Genomic DNA, 18139 nt, shown 5'->3' with positions numbered 1-18139 from the left:
CTATGTCGGGGAGGGTGGGGTATGCCGAGTGGCTGTCTCCCTGAGCCTTTCTGTGAGATGGGAGTGATTTGGGGAAAAGAGATGATGTGTGTGAACATGCTGTATATAAGCTTTGGAATGTTGCTGATGTTACTGGTGGTGATGATACCGGTGATGGTGATGATACCAAAAGGCAGACTTCAAAGGTGGGTTTGGGACTTCAAAGGTGGCCATCTTGACCCCATCCCAATGCTGGGTCATTTCTCCAATATTCCTACAAAATAGCCACCCAGTCTGAGCCTTTCTAGTGACAGAGAGCTCAGAACGTCCTGAGAAGGCTGTTCTGTATTTGGTGTCTCTACTTGTTAGAAAGGGTTCTCTCCTTTAGAGTGGGACAATCCTAACTAATCTAATAATATCAGCCATGCCAGGCACTGTAAGAGGTGCTTCTACACAGCATCTTATCTGATCTTTCAGATAACCCCGGGAGATCAACATACTACTAGGCACTGGCATTTAATAAGGGGGGAAACAGGCTCAGAGAGGTTAAGTGACTTGCTCAGGAGCCCACAGCCAGTAAAGATAGATGCAGGCATGATTTGGACCCAAGTCCATCTGACTCCAAAACCCACTCACCTGAGCTCTGGGCTGTTTGGTAGCCTTTCCTCAGAGATTCCCAAGCAAGGGTCTCTGTTTGGTCCCTGGGGGCTACCCTTCTTATCCACACTGGCCCTTGACCACTGACTTCTGCAGACGTTCACCTCACCAATGTCGCCGTGCAAAAGACGTCTCCCGACTACCACCCAAAGAAGGTGAGGAAGCTGGGCTCCTGCCCTTGGATATGGCCTCTGGGACTGGGCTGGGGTGGTGAGGAGGGAGAGCCCAGGAGAGTTCTCCAGAGAGGTCAGGTCACTGCCTGTTTTCAGGGCCCAGGGTAAGCGTATACATGGAGGCCCACAGATCACATGTTTAAATGTTTAAGAGTTACAAATCAAACCAGTACACCCTTTAACAATATGTGTTGTGTCGTCCTACCTTGACAGATATATTATCTATCGATCTACTTACCTACCTACCTAATAACCTGCCAGAAGACCAGGTTCATATTTAGCATACTCAGACTTCTCAGAGTTAAGAGCCAGAACAGAAGAGTACAGAAAGAGCTGGTCCCCAGCTCTCCAACACCCTGTGGGGGCCTCCTGCAAACATGCACACACCCAAAACAGCAAGCTGTGGGTGACTCCCCTGGGTCTTGGGGTACCCACGTGGTCAGTGCAATCTGTCCTCAAAGGGCAGGCCCAGGGAAGAGGCCGGTGCAGGGCATTTGGGCAGAGACTTCTGGGGTGGCGGATAGCAGGTGGTGCTCTAGAAAAAGAGGCCCAGGCTCTGGGTGGGCCACACCTCCTTGGGAGTGCAGATTCTCCACCCGGTAAGGGTTCTGCTCATCACAGGACTCAGGGCTGGGCTCCCCTTGTCCAAGACTAAGGCCTGTGCTGATGGCAGATGGCCGTCCCGGCTGGCCAGGTCTGGGCTGATTCAAGTTTCCTCTCTCAACCTGGTGGTGGGGCCAAGGGCTGCAAGTGGATGCTGCAGCGCTTCCGGCAGTACCTGGCGTCCAAGCACGGGCCCGAGGCAGTAGAGATGCTTTTCAGCGACATGGACAACATCTTCATCAGAAGCCTGCAGAGCGTGCAGAAGGTGATCATCAGCGACAAGCACTGCTTTGAGCTGTACGGCTATGACATCCTCATAGACCAGGACCTCAAGCCGTAAGTGGATGGGCTGGTGGCCCGGAGAGCGCGGGGGTTGCAGGGGAGGGGGGATGTTTTACACACTCTGCACCCAGACTGCCTGGGTTTAAGCTCAGCTCTGCAACTTCCTAGCTGGGCAGGCTTCCCTTCTCTGAGCCTTGACTTGCCTGGCTGTAAAATGGTCACTGTGCAGAGAGGAATGTTATGAGGAAGAAATGAGCCCCATGCCTGACACTGTGGCCTTTCCCAAGCATCTGCTGAGTCAGCAACCCTCCCCTCCCATCAGGCAAGAAACTTCCCCTCTGTGAATCCTGGTGCTTTGAGGATGCAAAGGGCTGGGCAAGGGAGTATTGTTACCATGTCAATTCCCAAAATTTTGTGCCTTCCTGCAGTTCTCACGAGGAGGTTGAACACACCCGAGCTGTCAGGGAACACACTGCTGGCCCTTGGGTGATACAACAGGGCACAGAAGCCCAGTGGAGTTGTTCAGGCAGCTTGAGGTCATGCAGTAAGTCCAGGGCTGAGCTGGGCCCAGAGTCCATGTTCCTGGACTGAGCAGCTTCCACCAGCACTATGGGTCCTGGACCCAGCCCCCTCCCCAGGGTCACTGTATCGCTCTTGGGGGCCTTTCGGAGCCAGGAGTAGGAGCCCTAGAGCAAGACCTAAGTCAGGCCCAAGTTCAAGAGAAACCAGGGCCAGGCACCAGCAGGTCTCTCTCCTTTGCCCTCTGGGATGCAAGCTGTGCTATAGGCATTAACGTGGTCACCAAAGGGGGGAAATGAGCTTAGGAGAAGGCAGTAGATAGGAAAGGGGGCCCCAGTCTCTCACTGACCTGCTGGGTGAGCCCTCCTCCCTCTGTACCCCAGATTCCTGTCTGTCAACTAACAGAGCTGCAGAAAACCAGAGGTTACAGGCTGGAAGCCCTTGGGCTGCTTTTGGCCTGCAGACACTTTGAGTTTGACCTTCAGAATGTTTTTTTTTCATTGGGTTGATTTTCATCGACCATTTCCCATAACTGGAAGATGTTTGCACAAACATCGGGATGTTTTGGAAGAGTCAGAGGGTCTTAGAATTTGGGGTTCATGTGCTCACAGGGCAACACTCTGCTTGAGCTGCCGCAGCCCCCCCTTCAGAGGTGGAAGGCTCTTCCCAGCCCACCACAGGCCTACCCCTCCCCGCCACTCCCCACCCCCCTGACTTGGCAGGCTGGTTACCATCTTTTAAAAACCATCTTTTATTTAATACTTTTATTGATTTATTTGGCTGCATCTGCGCTTCATTGCAGCATATGGGCTAGTTGCCCCCATGCATGTGGGATCTTGTTTTTTTTAACTGGACAGTAACATTTTAACATATTTTTCAACATCAAGTTTTTACAGATAATACATATTTTTAAACTTATAGTACCAGACAAAAATACCTAGTTCCAAAATTTGAAAAGTCCAAATATCAGTGTTTGAAAAAAAGTATTAAGAATGCATATGGGATCTTAATGCCTCCACTAGGGATTGAACCCATGTCCCTTGCATTAGAAGGTGGATTCTTAACCACTGGACCACAGGGAAGTCCCCTGGTTACCATTTATAGACAAATGTTCACTATGAAAATTTCTCTCATACTCCAGCTCTTCTGAAAGACGCCAAAGGAGTAATAAACACAAGGGCACAAAATTGTTCTTACCCCCACCAGCTTGCTTCATTTAAGTCACCACCTAGACCCTGGGGGGGTTTCAAGTGTGTGACAGTTGTTTTCAAAAGTTTTAGTCCCTGCAACCTTTCTTCAGATGGGAACGTAGAGACAGCAGCGCTGGTTGAATTGAGGGTGGGGCCCAGGCACCTCATCTAGTCTCTCGTGAAGTTCCAGGGACCAGGCAACCTTAAGATTTTCCAGTCCCTTCCCTCCCCAGGTGGCTCCTGGAGGTCAATGCATCCCCATCACTGACAGCCAGCAGCCAGGAGGACTATGAGCTCAAGACCTGCCTCCTGGAAGACACCCTGCACATTGTGGACATGGAGGCCAGGTGAGAGAGGGCAGCCTCGCTCATACACCCCTGTACCTCACCATCAGGGCTCCCACTGAGGAGAGAGAACTTGGAACCCTGGAACTTGAGAAGACCTCAGAGATGTCTCTGGCCCCTCCACCCTCCCCCGCCCCACTGTTCCACAGGTGGGGAAACTGTGATGTTCACACAGGATCAGGTCCTGGCCCAAGGATTCGGCCCTGACCCAGCAGAGCAGGGCCAACTACAGCTTTCTGAGATTCAGTCCCACAGGATTTCCTCCACCTTTCCTGACTGTGGGACCCTGACCCAGTCACTTCTCCTCTCTGAACCTCAGTGTCCTCATCTGTAAAGTGGGAGATTTCATATCTAACTCTCAGGGTTGTTAGATTAATTTACAAAGGTAATTTATTTTAACATGTCTAACTCACAGTAAGTACTCAGTAAGAGGCTATTTATTGATATAATGATGTATATATAATAGGAAGATCCAGGGTTTGACTTCAGGAATGGCTCAGACAGTGTTGGCTGGTTTGTCTGTTCTCGCTTTCCTCTCTCTCACCTCTTTCCTCTGTGTTAGTTTCTCCCTCAGTTATTCCAGCAAAAGTTTGAGGGCTGACTCTCATTGCTCCCTGGTGGGATTGAGTACATGCCCATCCCTGAATCAATCACTGGGACTCTGATTGACCAAGCCTAGGTCTTGTGCCCTCTCCCAGGGGTTGGGGTCAGCCCCACTTGAACCATGAGAGTGAGAGAGTGAGGCCTGGTTTTCAAAAAGGAAACCCCAGGTACCCAAAGGCTAAAAGAAGTGAAATGGATGCTGAGCAGGCAGAACCTCAGGTGTCCACCACCCTTATCCACCATCACTTATTCCTTCAGCAAACACTTGAGGCCCTCCTGTGTGCCAGGCCTGGTGCTAAACACTGGGGACACATAAAGGACATGGCAGCCTAGTCCCCGCCTTCGTGGAGTCTGATCTGGGAAGGACAGCAGACTTTAAACCAGAAAGCACGTTACTGGGGCCAAGTGTGGAAGCCTGGGGACAAATGGGGGATGACCCCGAGGTCATCCCCCACTTTGGATGGACAAAAGGTACTCTGACAGGGTGGGCGCCAGTAGGGTGCTGGGAGCGTTCAGGGCCCTGGCTTGAGGGCCCCACCAGGTGAACCCTTTGTATCTTCACCAGGTGAACCTTTCATTAACCCTTTGTATCTCCTGCTTGTCCAGGCTCACAGGAAGGGAGAAGCGAGTAGGAGGCTTTGACCTCATGTGGAACGATGGCCCTGTCAGCAGAGAAGAGGGCGGTCCTGACCTATCGGGGATGGGGAACTTTGTGACCAACACACATCTCGGTATGTGGGGCTAGGTGGGGAGTGGGTACATGGGAGGTGGCAAGTAGTCTGAGAGGCAACTTGTCATGGAGTTTAGGATGTTTTACTAGATTTCTATTGTTTTGTATTTTTCTTTGTGTACACTTTTATTGACTTAATGTGCTGTGCTGTGCTGTGCTTAGTCACTCAGTGATGTCCAACTCTTTGTGATCCCATGAACTGTAGCCTGCCAGGCTCCTCTGTCCATGGGGATTCTCCAGGCAAGAATACTGGAGTGGGTTGCCATGCCCTCCTCCAGGGGATCTTCCCAACCCAGGGATTTAACCTAGGTCTCCCACATTGCAGGTGGATTCTTTACCATCTGAGCCACCAGGGAAGTCCAGAATGTTTTAATTTGGTCTAAAATTTACCAGCTGTGTGACCTTGAGCAAGGGACTTAACCTCTCTGTTCCTCATCTGTAAAACAGAGATTCAATAGTTTCTATCTCAATATATGCCTAGAATACTGCACAGAATGTGGTGAAGGATATTATTAATCTGTTTGAGGCCGATTTCAAAAAGCTTAGGCGGCACATAAACAAAAAACACGATATGTTGCTAAAAGAAATTAAGGACTTCAGGGCTTGACCTTAAACTTGGCTTTTAAAAAGTGAAAAATTTCCCTGACTATAAAACTATAAAAATTATTCACACTCATTGTAGAATATTTGAAAACTAAAGAAAGAAATGAAAAAAATCATCCAAACATAACCATCTTTAACAATCTGGTGTATTTCCTTCCAATTTTATAAAAATGCATATATTCATATTTTTTTCTACAAAATTGGCATTGGGCTGAAGCTTTGAGTCTAACTTTTCCACATAGCATTTTCCAGCTCATTCAATAACATTAGTAAGAGCCTCTATTTTGGGCGTCCTTAGTGGCTCAGCTGGTAAAAAATCCACCTGCAATGTGGGAGACCTGGGTTCGATCCCTGGGTTGGAAAGATCCCCTGGAGGAGGGAAAGGCTACCCACTCCAGTATCCTTGCCTGAAGACTCCATGGACTAAAGGCAGACACGACTGAGCAACCTTCACTCACTCTCTTTTGGAAACACACTATGGCCAGGTCCAGACTACTTTATATACATTATCTCATTTCACTTTTAGGCAGCCTTGGTTATTTTACAGACGTGGAAAGGGTCTCCAGATGTCAGATCATACGCCAACGGTCTTGGTCATAAGTGGTGCGAGAGGCCTTGAACCCAATCTGTCCAACTTCAAAACCCGAAAGCTAGGCTGCTAGCACTTGTCCCTTGGCAAAATTAGAAACAAAATCACCATACAGCTGCAAAACATCCCCAAATTTATGAAACCAATTTCACATAATTGAGCATTTGGCATGACTCCAGTTTTTCACTTTTATAAAGAATGCTGTGAGGACATCCTCTCAAATAAAGTTCAACTGAAACTGGCTATTTTTTTTAGGACAGATTCCTAGGAATAGAACTACTGGGTTAAAAAAATGGACTTATTACAGTCAAATTGCTTTCTTAGAAAGATTACACAAATTTGCAAGCTCTGAATTTAAAATGACAGCAGCAGCAGCAACAAAAAAACCTTTGCCAACTTCATAGGTAAAAATATTTACTTGTTTCCTGTGCATTCCATTGATTATGTGTGAGGCTTCAGAGTTAAAATTTGCAGTTGTTCTTTTGTAAGCTGTCCATACTTATTTTTCCCCCCCAGTGGGCTTCCATTTTTCTAAATTTGTAAAGGCCTTGGATATTAATATATTGAGGATATTTTCCCTCTGTCAAACTTACTGTAAATATTTTCCTTTTGTTTGAATATTTCCATTCAAACAAAATGAGTTTGTCATTTTCCTGTTTGTGGCATTTTTCTTCCTTCTTTTTTGATGAAAAGTTTTGAGTATCTTTTAGGGTTTGGTATGATTTAGGATTGGGTTTGGCTACAAACAACTAACAAACTAATAGTTACCCAGAGAGGAACTGATTTGTCTTGAGTCACCAGAAGTCATGGGGCAGGCCATAAGTGACAGATGCACAGTGCCACCAAGGACCCAGATCTTTTTTCTTTACCACACTCAGCCTGTTAGCCCTGATGCTCATGCTTGTTGCCTCATGGCTGCTCCAACTCCAGGCACTGTGTCCCTTATCCCAGGCAGGCCCAAGGGCCAAAGGCTTTCCTTCAAGCTTTGACTATTCCCAAAGGAAAGCAGGTAACTCTGCTGACATCTCACCCACTAGAGCTGGGTCACATGGCACCTCTGCTGCAAGGAAGCCCGGGAAGTCCAAGTACTAAGCAGTTTGCTTTGAGGAAGGCAAAGGAGAGGCGGTTTGTGAATGCTTCTCCCACGGCAGACCCCTAGGGCTTGCCACGTGGCGTTGTTGGAGGATGGCTATACAATGCTTTCAAGCTGTACAATCACCTGGGAATCTTGTTAAAATGCTGTTCTGACTCAGTAGGTCTGGAAGAAGAGGGCTAATAGTCTGCACACGTAAAAGCCCCCTAATAGTTAACTATTATTGTGTAACAAATTCTCTTGAAGCTTTGCAGCTTGAAATGACTATCTTAATTGCTTATGATTCTTTAGGTGTGGCTTGGGGTCTCTCACAGGGGCAGGCACTTAGCAGATGTGCTGAGACACGGTGGCCTAGGATAGCTTCATTCGCATGTGCGGTGGTCGAGACGGGCTGTCAGCTGCCTTTTCTTCCAGGTGGCCACTCGTTCACACAGTGGTCTCAGGGTTCCAAGAAGGCGAGAGAAGACAGTGAAGCCTCTTGAGGCCTAGGTTCAGAAATTCCATGTGTCATTCTGCCACAGTCCGTTAGCCAAAGCCTGTCCAGCCCAGATTCAGGGGTCAAGGAAATAGACTCCACCTCTTGATGGGAGGAGAGGCAGTCACTTTGCAGGCAGGTCCATGGAGGACTAAGAGGGTCGTCACAGCCACCTTTGCTAACCATCCACCTCAGGTTCAGTGCCAATGCTTCCTGCACCATATTTAAGCAGCAGAGACTCAGAACAGTGGTTCTCCAGTTGAGTATCTGGGTGGGTGATTTTGAATATAAGAGGAGCTGGCTGGGGGTGGGAAGAGTATTGATGAAATGAATTAGGGATGTGTTGGCAATCTGGTGAAAAGATCAACAGATAACCCAGAGATGAGCCTAGAACTCCAAGAGATTTGCATTGGACACGAAGGTTTGTGAATTATGAATGAATTATGAACCTTAGTTAAGGCTAAGGCTCCACGGAACTCACTTTGGAAAGCCCGGGGATTGGCATTTAGTGGACTTTCAGCTCAGGGAAGTCTTGATTGCTGTTGATGCCTAGGAGGCAGGGGTGGGGCTCTGGGGAGCTGAGAAACATGGCAGACACCTCCAGGTCAGTTGTGCCCATGGGGATTCAGTCATTCAACCCCTGTTTGTGAGGTGCCATCACTGCACCTGGCACAAGATTAAATGACCATGGAGTTGCCTCAAGGATTAGCTCTGAGCACAAAAGAAAGGAAACACTGTGAATGCACTAGGAGAGGATGTGAAGTCAGCCTGAACTGCCTGGGACACCCTCCCACAAGAGTAGGAGCCACCTGTGGGGCCATCCACCTCTTAGCTGAATGTGCCTGACACATGAGATTTAGGTACCAGGCCCTGTGCCAGCTTTAAGTGCATTTTCACGGAGCAAAGCCAGAAGGCAGGGCAATATGGGGAGTGGTTAAGAGCTTGGCCTCTGGAGCTAGGCAGCCTGGGTTCAAGCCTCAGTCCTGCTACTAATTGTGCAATTTGGAGCAAACTACTTCACCTCTCCGAGCCTCCTCTTCTCTTGCATACATTATGCCTGTGAAAGCTTAAGTCAAATCTACATCCTCACCTGAAGTAGCCCCTGATTTGGGGTAGGCCCCCAGTGAATACTACCTGATCCTTGCATTTACCCCATAAAGCAGGTATCCTGATGTACAGATAAGAAAACTGATGCTCCAAGAGTTAAGTGACCTGTCTAAAGGTCATGGCAGTTGGGAGGGGATGTGTGCTAGGTCGCATCAGTCATGCCCAACTCTGCAACCCTTATGGACTATAATACACCAGGCTCCTCTGTCCATGGGATTCTTCAGGCACAAATACTGGAGTGGGTTGCCTTCCCCTCCTCCAGGGGATTTCCTGACCCAGGGATCGAACCCATGTCTCTATCTCCTGCATTGGCAGGTGGGTTCTTTACCACTAGCTCCACCTGGGAAACCATCCGTGGTTGCCCGGCTTCTGCTGGCCCCTCCTTCTGCAGGTAGTAGGAGCACTGGCCCCTTCTACTCCCCTAAGACCCCTCGACCAAGGACAGCCCATCCCAGTCAACTTTCCACTTCCCTTCCAGGCTGCGTCAATGATCGGAAGGAACAGCTGAGGCAGCTGTTCTGCTCCCTTCAAGGCCAGAAGAAAACGCCCAACTAATCCCCAGCATGGAGAACCACTGGTACCACAACGGTCCTCTCTCTGCTCCCTGTTTTTCAGCGCAGCAGCACTCAGCACTCAGTCACCCTCCCTCCCTCTTTCCGGCCTGGCAGCTGCTTTGGCCCAGCACCCCACCCTACCCTGGATATCTTTGCACCAGGAGAGAACCAATCTCTGGGACTGGATAGATTTTAACCTTGATGGATTGGTTAGCTTGGTGAAGAGGAGAAATGCAGCAAGTTATATCTGAGGGAGATCACATCTAATAAAGGATTACAGCCCTTATTTAGAGAGTCTTTGGGCTCCAGGTTTGGCTCAGGGAATGCTGTTGCCGCGACCACATCTTCCTGGTTTTGACCCTTTGATGTCTCTCAGGGGATGTGTTGATAGGCTCCTCCAAGAGCAAGGGCTCAGTTCTTAAGTTGTGTTCGCAAAGCAAGCAGTTGTTAAGATTGTGTGTTTACTGGGGGTCCAAGTAAGGGCTGAGCCTTAAATACATCCTGCCCTTCTTACAATACCCTGACTGCATGTCAGGGGACCCATGGAGCTCCCTGACCATCTGAAAACCAGTGGGCCAGAGCATCCCCATTTCTCAAGTAGAGAAGGCAAGGATCAGGCAGGCAGAGCTGCTTAGTGAGTCTCCATGAAGGTGCACTTATTAAGTCAGCTAGGTGACCTAGGTGCCTCTCTGGGCCTTCCTATTTGAGGTTGGGAGCTGAGCTTTTTAGATTAGAAAGCCCTGGGCTGTCAGGCAGAGATGGCTTGGGGAGTTGGGCACAAGTAAGAATGTCTGCATTTTCCACATTCCAACGCCTCTTGGTTGAAGAGTTGAACCAAGAGTGGGCTGGTGGCTAACTGCTTCAGGACAACCTTTCAAGGGACCCCAGGCAGCTCCTCTATCACTCCGCCTGCTTCAGGACAGTTCTTTTAACTGCAAACAGCAGAATCTGACTGCAGGGGGAAGGGAAGGGCTTTTCAAAGAAAAATACTGGCAAATCTAAGTAGGTCAGCCAGCCTTGGGAAGGCCAGAAGCCAGGCCTTTCTGGGGCTCGTGCTCCAGAATGTGGGGGCTTCCCTCATCCGTGTGACTGGGTAAAGCCCAGACAACCCTAGGAATGGGGTCCACGTCTCCAGGAGAAAGAATCTGATTGGCTCTTCTTTGGCCTAGCATCCACCTGGTCAGATAGGCAGGGTCAACATTCAGAGAGAACAACTGAGCCAAGCAGTCATCTAGACAGTATCTACCAGTGAATGCCATAACTCCCCATTTTCTTACATTTTTATTTTAAAAAATACAACAGCAACATGTCCTTCCCTTGCACCCAACCATGCAGTTTCTATTCTGAGGGAACCACATAACTGTTTGCACACAAATTATGAGCTTATTAGACACCTGTCTTTGCTTCTCACTTTAATGTATCTTGAAGCTTGTTCCAAATCAGTTTTCAGCTTCTTTATTCTTGATTACAGCTGTATAATATTCCACTATTTGGAGTTATCAAATCCTTTCATCTACTCTGGACATTTAGTTTCCGATTCCACCTCCCTACTTCCTAGGGCCACCTTGGAGAAACCCCAGCAATTTCTACTAAAAAAAAAAAAACTCAAAAGGATGCAAAACCAGAGGTTTGGGCCAAATGTGGCTTATATAAAGTGTTTTGTTTGGCCAACATTCAAGCTTTTTAAAATTTTCTGAATTAATCAGCAGTATTTAAAAAGCAAAGGATTCAACTTAAAAAATCTAAATTTCTAGGTTTTCGAAAAAAACACAAGATCTGGCCATGGCAGCCTGTGTCCCTGCATTTAACTATCGGCCAGAACCAAATGGAGTGCCCTCTCCACCCTGCCCTGACGTCATTTCAAGGAGGAACCACTGCCCCTTCATGGACAGTACTGCAAAGGGAGTGGCATACCTTCCATTAAGGACTAAGTGAGGTAAAGACTAGAAGCTACTATTCGTTCATTTAGTAACATGTATTGAGCCCTGGAGGCACACCGAAGACATCCCTCCCGGCACATTCACATTAGGATCGCAGACCCTGAAGGCAGACAGGAGCTCTAAGCATCGCTGCCCGGGTTCTGCTTTCCGAGCCCACGGAGTCACGTCCTGCCTAAGCACAACACAGCAGGATGGCCCTCATCCGTCGCTGGCGCAGGGCTCTGCAAGGCCTTCCTGACTCCAGAGCAGCCGAGGCGGGATGACAGGCAGCACCTGCTCTGGACTCCATCCCGGGGGTGAGCAGGAAAATGGGCCCCAGTGGCAGTGCAGGGGGACTATGTGTCTGCCTGTGCTGAACCACAGAGCACTAACATTCTGTCCTCTATCCAGCACAGGAGCCTCCTGTAAGCCTCCTGCTTTATTCCAATTCTGTTACACACACTGCTTGAAAATACGTCTCTCTCTTTCTGAGAGGAATGCTGGAATGAAGCTCCCACTCTTCTCCCTCCAGGGCCCATTCCAACAGCAGGCCATTGTTGAGAAGTGCCTGCTGCAGTCCTTCTCACACCCCCACTGGCGCTGCCCCCACCCACCTCCTGGTGGCTACCAGGGCCTGTCAATGGGCCTTGTGTCCATCCAGCCCCAGTGGTCAGGCCGGCAGATACTGGTGTAGGCTGAGGGTTCCCTCCTGCTGTCAAAAAGTAGCCAAGTGCTACAGACAAAGAAGCTTCGTACAGGCTATGGCTGCACTTCTCACACCTGTCCCCTTGCAGGGTAGATCCTGTCCTTGCAGGTTTCAAGGCTGGAGAGTTCTGGGTCCTCCATGACCCCAGGGGAGGATGCTGGTCTTAGGTCCCCCACCTGGGTTCTTAGGTTTCATCCTTTCAAGATGACCTTGAGAGCTTTAAGCTCATCCTGGTTGAGGGGGGTCAGGTTAAAGCCCTTCAGCTCCGGTTTGCCTAGGGGAAGAATTCATCAGTGAGTCAGGGCTCCCGCTGTCCAACCTACTGGCCCTGGAGTCTAGCCTGGCAATGCGGCTTACACTGCATTCATGCTGCCAAAAACTTGGCCTTGAAATCTGACAGAGAAGGGCCTCAAATTCTGCAAAGCACAGAACAAGGAACATCAACACCTGTTCCTGAGTTACCAAGAACCTGCAGAGTCATGACTGCTGTGCAGAACCCTCCTAATTTGTGCCAGACTGACCAATTTGGAGAGGTTAGGTTTACCTAGAAATTCAGCTCTAACCTGGACCACCTGACTGAGGCCTTCTGACCCTTAGTCAGAGGTATCTTGGCCCCCACAGTCACACCCTGGCATAAAATGTGAGACACTCCATGCCATTCTTGTGCCTGAAAAGAACTTGTAATGGGAATAAGATCCCACAAACTTCCTGTCCATTCCATCTCTGGTCAGCTCAAGACAACCCTGCCCACTTCCCACTCACCAGCTGTCCACCCCAGCCTGCAAAGTCTGAGCTCATACTGTCTCCCCTGCTGGTTTCCGGCCCCACGCTTAGTCCCCAGGCCAATACCTTGGGCCTCAAAGAGGCGATTGACCTTCACTTTAAGTTGTTTCCGGAGTCTTTCTATTTCTTTATCCAGATGTTCCTGATCTGAAAAATTGAGACAGGCAAACAAGATGAGGTTACACTATAGACACCCAAGGATACCAGCCTCTGCCCAGCCCCACTGAAGGCAGGGGTCTGAGCATGCGGGGGTGAAAATGGGACTTGGGAGACCAGTTGAGGAAGAAACTAAAGGCTAAAGAAGGGACATGGCCTACCACGACCACTGAGTGAGCCCAGAACAGGGTTGAGCACACTAGTTTCCCAACTTGCAGTTTATCAGCCTGTTTTCATTATGCAAAGTACCCTGGGCAGTGGATGGTGAAGGCAATAGCAGGATTTTAGGTCACCCTCTCACAATGAAATTATGGAAAATTCAGATTTAAGAATAAAAAGACCCAGCCTATTCAAAGATGGATGGAAAATAGGTGGTTGACGAAGTTTACAAACCCACATCCAACCAGGTGAGGAGTTTTCACAACAGCAGGACTGTGGTAACTGTGACCTGAACAGTCAACACTGTCTCATGCTCACACTCAACCAATTCACGGCAGGGAAGAGAGGGCTGTCTTACAGAACGGACTGTGCCCAAAGGCAGATGCATCGTGAGAAGTGCAACCAACTGATGACACCCAACCAACTCCGTCTGCTGTTTTCACCCACTCATGAGTGACATTTTTGCCTTTCCTACAGACCTTTATTCCTTCTGATGGTGATAAGCCCTGACCAGCTAAGCATTCTGACCTGGGCAGTCGCTCTGGTTCTCGTTGTAAATGAGTAACCACCATCTTGCATGATCTTTGTTTAGCCTGTGTCCATCCCTAAGAAACAGAGATGCTGCCCTGGAACCCTTCTAGGTCAGTGACAAGACCACACTCATGGGCCAAGAGAGCTGGGGATCTGATCCTCAACCCAGGCAGGCGAGGCCCTCTGGAAGCTTACTCTAAGCAGCCTCCAGTCCCTCTGCAAGTGCAATGACAATTCAATTTTATAACCATGATATTAGTGTATGTTTTCTTTAAAAAAAAAAAAAAATGTTTGTTTATTTAACTGTGTTGGGTCTTAGCTGCAATGCATAAGCTTAGCTGTCCTTTGGCATGTGGGATCTTAGGTCCCTACCAGGGACCAAACCCGAGTCCCCTGCACTGGAATGTGGACTCTCAACCACTGGACCACCAAGGAAGTCTCTAGTGGATGTTTTTCAACGGAAGTTTCTCCTCAAAGCTGATCTACTTTCCTTCGACAGAAGTTCAGTTTCAACAGGGATAGAGTTACCCTGTTTTCAGCGGCAGCGGCAACCGTGCTGCTGGTTCTCTTGGCCCACATGTTTTCAGGGGTGAGGAAGAGAAAACGTGTAACCTGCCCTTATCCCAACCAAGGACCCATCTGCAGCCTGACCTTTTGCTTTCATGACTTTTCTCCAAAGAGCCTCTAGGATCATGGTTGTGAGATCTGTTGTGTACCCTAGTGTGGCAAACTCAAGAGCTTCATGCTCCTCAAACCTCCATCTTCAACCCTGATGCTACTCTGGGGATGTGAAAATATGAGCACGTGCCTTAGATCTGACCAATGAGGTATCAGCAGAAGTCCCTGAGGAGGACGGTCTTATTTCCAAACCAGAGGGCAAGGCCATATATGGAGAAAGCCCTCCTGCCTCTCTCTAGCCTGGCTCTCAGACACGAGGCCTGCAATCATGACACAACAACCAAGAGAATACATCGACTCTGCTGAGCAGCTGTGCCAGTCCTGGACTGCCTTTCTCTGGACAACTTCTTACATGAGATGAACAGAACTGTATTTCCTTAAGTCCTACTAACTGCTAGATTTCTGTTATTTGCAGTCCAACTCATTCCTCAATGACAAACAAGCACTATGCTGCTGCTGCTGCTGCTGCTAAGTCACTTCAGTCGTGTCCAACTCTGTGCGACCCCATAGCTAAGTACATATATTATTTTATCTCAACTTTTACAACAACTGTGCTATGTAGACGTATCCCCCTTCAGAGATGAAGAAACAACTCAGTGGCACATCAAAGATTAAAATGCACACAGCCACCAGCTACCTCGCATCAAGCTGCCAGAAGCCGGGGTGGGGGTGGAGAGGGTGTGGCATGGGGGGTGATGCTGTTCCTGACCCCTGCCCAGGAGGCTTACCTTTCTCAATCATTTCCTTTGTCTCAGGGTGAGGCATCCTGATAAACATGTTCCCAAAGCAAACCATCACGTCTTCTGAAATGGCAAATAGTCATTCTTTCAATAAATATTTTGATGCCAGGCATTGCTTTAGATGCTGAAAACACAGCAAAACAGGATGAAATTCCTGCCTTCCTAGCTTATGTTAGAGTGGAGAAGAGAGACTATACAACAACGTCAAGACAATAAAGATATGATTCGTCAGACCCTGAAAGGTATCTTAAGAGAAAACTAAAGCAGGGAAAGAGAGATGGGGAATGCCAAAAGGAGGAGCTTGTCATTCATACCAGGCAGTCTGGGAAGGTCTTACAGATTATGTGCCATTCCGGCAGAGACCTGAAGAAAATGAGGAGTATGTAAGCCCTGCAGACACACATCTAGGGAAAGAGCGAGCCAGGCAGAGGAACCAGGAACAGCAAGGATCAGGACTGTGGCGGTGTGTCAGAACAGCAAGGAGAGCAGTGAGGGTGCAGCTGATGAGCGAGCGTGAGGTCAGAGGAGACAAGGGGGCAGAGTTCAAGGAAATCAGTTTACACAGTCCTGCAGGACTCTGGATTTTACTCTGGTGAGACAAGAAACCGGAAGGTTTCAGGCTTTCCAGTGCACTTTAAGTGCTTGGTTCCTGAGGCCCTTCATCATGGCCTGGCCTCTGCCCATCTCTCCAGCATGATCACATGCTCCTCCCCTATTGCTTCCTCTATCACTACCACTTAGCCTCACCTAAAGAGCTGCCATCCCATTATCCAAGATCAACCCTGTGTTCACTTCCTTCTTCAGCTTTCTTACAATTTTCAGTTCTCTATTTATGCTGTTGACTTACTTGTAGAGCACAAGGGCAGGAACTTCACTGTTTTTACACCCCCAGCACTTTCCCAGTGTCAACTGATAAGCTAGCAGCTAACAACCTGTCACTGAGGTAAGAAAGTGAAAGCCTGAGCCACAGTCTACGTCAGACCTGCAATACTGTCTCTCCCATCTCCACGGGCTGTGCCACACACCTGTGGCCTCCTGCCTGGTCTCTAACAGGAGTAAGTCAAAGGCATTAGAAGGTAAACTGAACAGGCCTCTGGGCTGCAGCAATGAAGGTAGGCTTACCAGTGAGGCTGAGATCCTTCTGCAGGGCCCTCAGGCCCTCCCGGTTCCGATTCCTTTTGGTATCCAGGTCCACAATCTGAAAAGCACAGGGGCAGGAGGGAACTCAGTTACCTCCTACCCGGGTCTGTACTCCCAACAGACCAGGGATGTTAAAACCTAACAAAGACGACAAGGCATCATTCCTTGGTTAATTCTAATGTCCTGCCTATAGTGGACAGATGTGTGAAGGTACTTTTTCCCCTGCTCAGCTTCCAGCTCCTTAAAGACAATGCTTCATCCAGGTGTCTTTCCCCCCAGAGGAGGTGCTGGGGAAATGTCTAATGACTAAATGGGTCATTTTTTATTATCATCCACGGGAGCACTAGTTCTCAAGCTTCAAGGCATTTCAGAATCACCAGGGGAGTGGAAACCACTTCCTGAACAAGCTCCTCCAGCTGATTCTGACCGAGTATCCTGAGAAAAACGACAATATTATATTAGAAAGGCACGGGTACTGGCACTGAGACGGTGGTCACAGCAAAACGGCTACCAAGGAAGTGAGGTGGCAGCGCAGTACTACTGCCAGGCGCTGGAGGCTGTGGGGCGGAACACCCAGGTTTGAATCCTGCAGCTTGCTATGAGCTGTGTGACTTCACCTCTCTGAAAAACAGGGACAGGAAGAGAACCCACCACCTAGGTTATTAACCTAGGAACTAAGTTGGCACAGTACTTGATACACAGTAAGTACTCACTCAACTTTAACTGCTATTTGTCAGCCAGCACACCTTGATGCAGTGTTTACTAGGCTCTCCCTTAATACCCAACTGACCAAGCATCCAATCATTCTAACTGGAGATGAGGAGTCTGAATCATTCTTGATCCCTCCTACTCCCTCACCCCTATACTTCAGCATCATGGAGGCCATCTCCAAATGGAGATGACCCATCACCACCACCTAGGCCCAAACCCATCCCTTACCTGGCCCCTCATTTACCCCTTGCCCCCTTATAGTCTGTGCTCTACAGAGCAGCCAAAGGGATCTTTCAAAGCCTCAATCCATTATATCACACTTTTTTCCCACCACAAGCTTCCTTAAACTCCCTGTGCAGGTCTCCACGGCCCTCCGGTGGCCTGGGCCCCACACTTCTCCCACGTCCCGACTTCTGCGCGATTACTAGACCACCTGGACTTCTTTCCTGTTCCTCTTTTGGCCTAGACTGGAGCGGTGCAGCCCAGGTCGGTGTGGGGGCCCAAAAACTGCATTTTCAAAAAGCGGTTCAGGTAAACCAAAGGCCCAAAGAGATAATGGGTCGGGATCCGGAAAGCTGGGCAAAGGGCAGAGGAAGAATGGCGAGAGAGGAAAGGCCTGGCACAGAAGGGCTTAATATGTGCCAAATACAGGAGTCAAGCGCGGCGCTGTGCCACGCATTCGACATTTGGCCCACATGATCTCACAACCGCCCGGTCTGTCGTCACAGCCCTTGGCCCACAAGACTAGGTCAATTCACAGCGAGCCCAAGCTGGAGCCGGATTCCGGACCCTGCGCGCTGCCCTAGGAGCTCGCAGGCCCAACCGCAAAACCCGAGCCCCAGCCCCGTGGACACGCCTCCTACCTGCCGTTTGTCCGCCAGCACCTCCTCGGCGAGCTCCTCCACCTCCACCAGGTACCGCAGCACCCGTTCCGCCTCGGGCGACAGCATGATGCCTGCCAGTCACGACTCCGCTACGCCGCGATCCTACCGAGCTCACCTCCGGCTCTGCTGCACTGCAGCTCCGTCCGCGCAGGCGCCGCTCTCACAGGGCTTCCGGCACGCATGCGCAGTTAAAAGAAGAACGGAGGCTCGCAGGCTCCAAAGCTCGCGCGA

At 49.3% G+C, this 18139-nt stretch overlaps 2 protein-coding genes across 4 annotated transcripts in view; one reads left to right on the top strand and one right to left on the bottom strand.

Annotated features, from left to right (window-relative positions):
* Nucleotides 1–9636, top strand: part of TTLL9 (tubulin tyrosine ligase like 9) — a 52210-nt gene extending 42574 nt beyond the window's left edge. For both annotated transcript variants that reach the window (XM_006064424.4, XM_025263687.3), the window contains 5 exons: nt 733–791; nt 1552–1748; nt 3637–3750; nt 4957–5081; nt 9426–9636. In XM_006064424.4, coding sequence (XP_006064486.2) covers nt 733–791; nt 1552–1748; nt 3637–3750; nt 4957–5081; nt 9426–9502 — 572 coding nt within the window. In that variant the 3' untranslated portion in view covers nt 9503–9636. The remainder of the gene's footprint in view (nt 1–732; nt 792–1551; nt 1749–3636; nt 3751–4956; nt 5082–9425) is intronic.
* PDRG1 (p53 and DNA damage regulated 1) lies at nt 6389–18087 on the bottom strand. 2 transcript variants are annotated; one of them, XM_006064426.4, is made up of 5 exons: nt 17888–18087; nt 16296–16371; nt 15162–15236; nt 12976–13056; nt 6389–8141 (listed from the first exon to the last, which is right to left on the bottom strand). In XM_006064426.4, the coding sequence occupies exons 1-5, from the start codon at nt 17972–17974 to the stop codon at nt 8080–8082; spliced, it is 381 nt and encodes a 126-aa protein (XP_006064488.1). In that variant the 5' UTR covers nt 17975–18087; the 3' UTR covers nt 6389–8079. The 2 variants fall into 2 exon arrangements, with proteins under 2 accessions (XP_006064488.1, XP_006064487.1); XM_006064425.4 differs by lacking the exon at nt 6389–8141 and adding an exon at nt 10764–12400 and having other exon boundaries at nt 17888–18084.
* Between the last annotated feature and the right edge of the window lie 52 nt (nt 18088–18139).

This window comes from Bubalus bubalis, chromosome 14 (genome assembly GCF_019923935.1).
Source record: "Bubalus bubalis isolate 160015118507 breed Murrah chromosome 14, NDDB_SH_1, whole genome shotgun sequence".
NCBI classification, from domain to species: domain Eukaryota; kingdom Metazoa; phylum Chordata; class Mammalia; order Artiodactyla; family Bovidae; genus Bubalus; species Bubalus bubalis.
Note: the sequence above shows the minus strand (reverse complement) of the source record. Positions and strands in the feature narration are given on the sequence as shown.

Coding starts and splice junctions, on each gene's coding strand:
- PDRG1 (XM_006064425.4), bottom strand. CDS start 17,974: ATGCTGTCGCCCGAGGCGGAACGGGTGCTGCGGTACCTGGTGGAGGTG. Junction 13,057..15,161: donor AAAGGAAATGATTGAGAAAG/GTAAGCCTCCTG, acceptor TCAATTTTTCAG/ATCAGGAACATCTGGATAAA. Junction 12,401..12,975: donor TCGCCTCTTTGAGGCCCAAG/GTATTGGCCTGG, acceptor TTCTTCCCCTAG/GCAAACCGGAGCTGAAGGGC.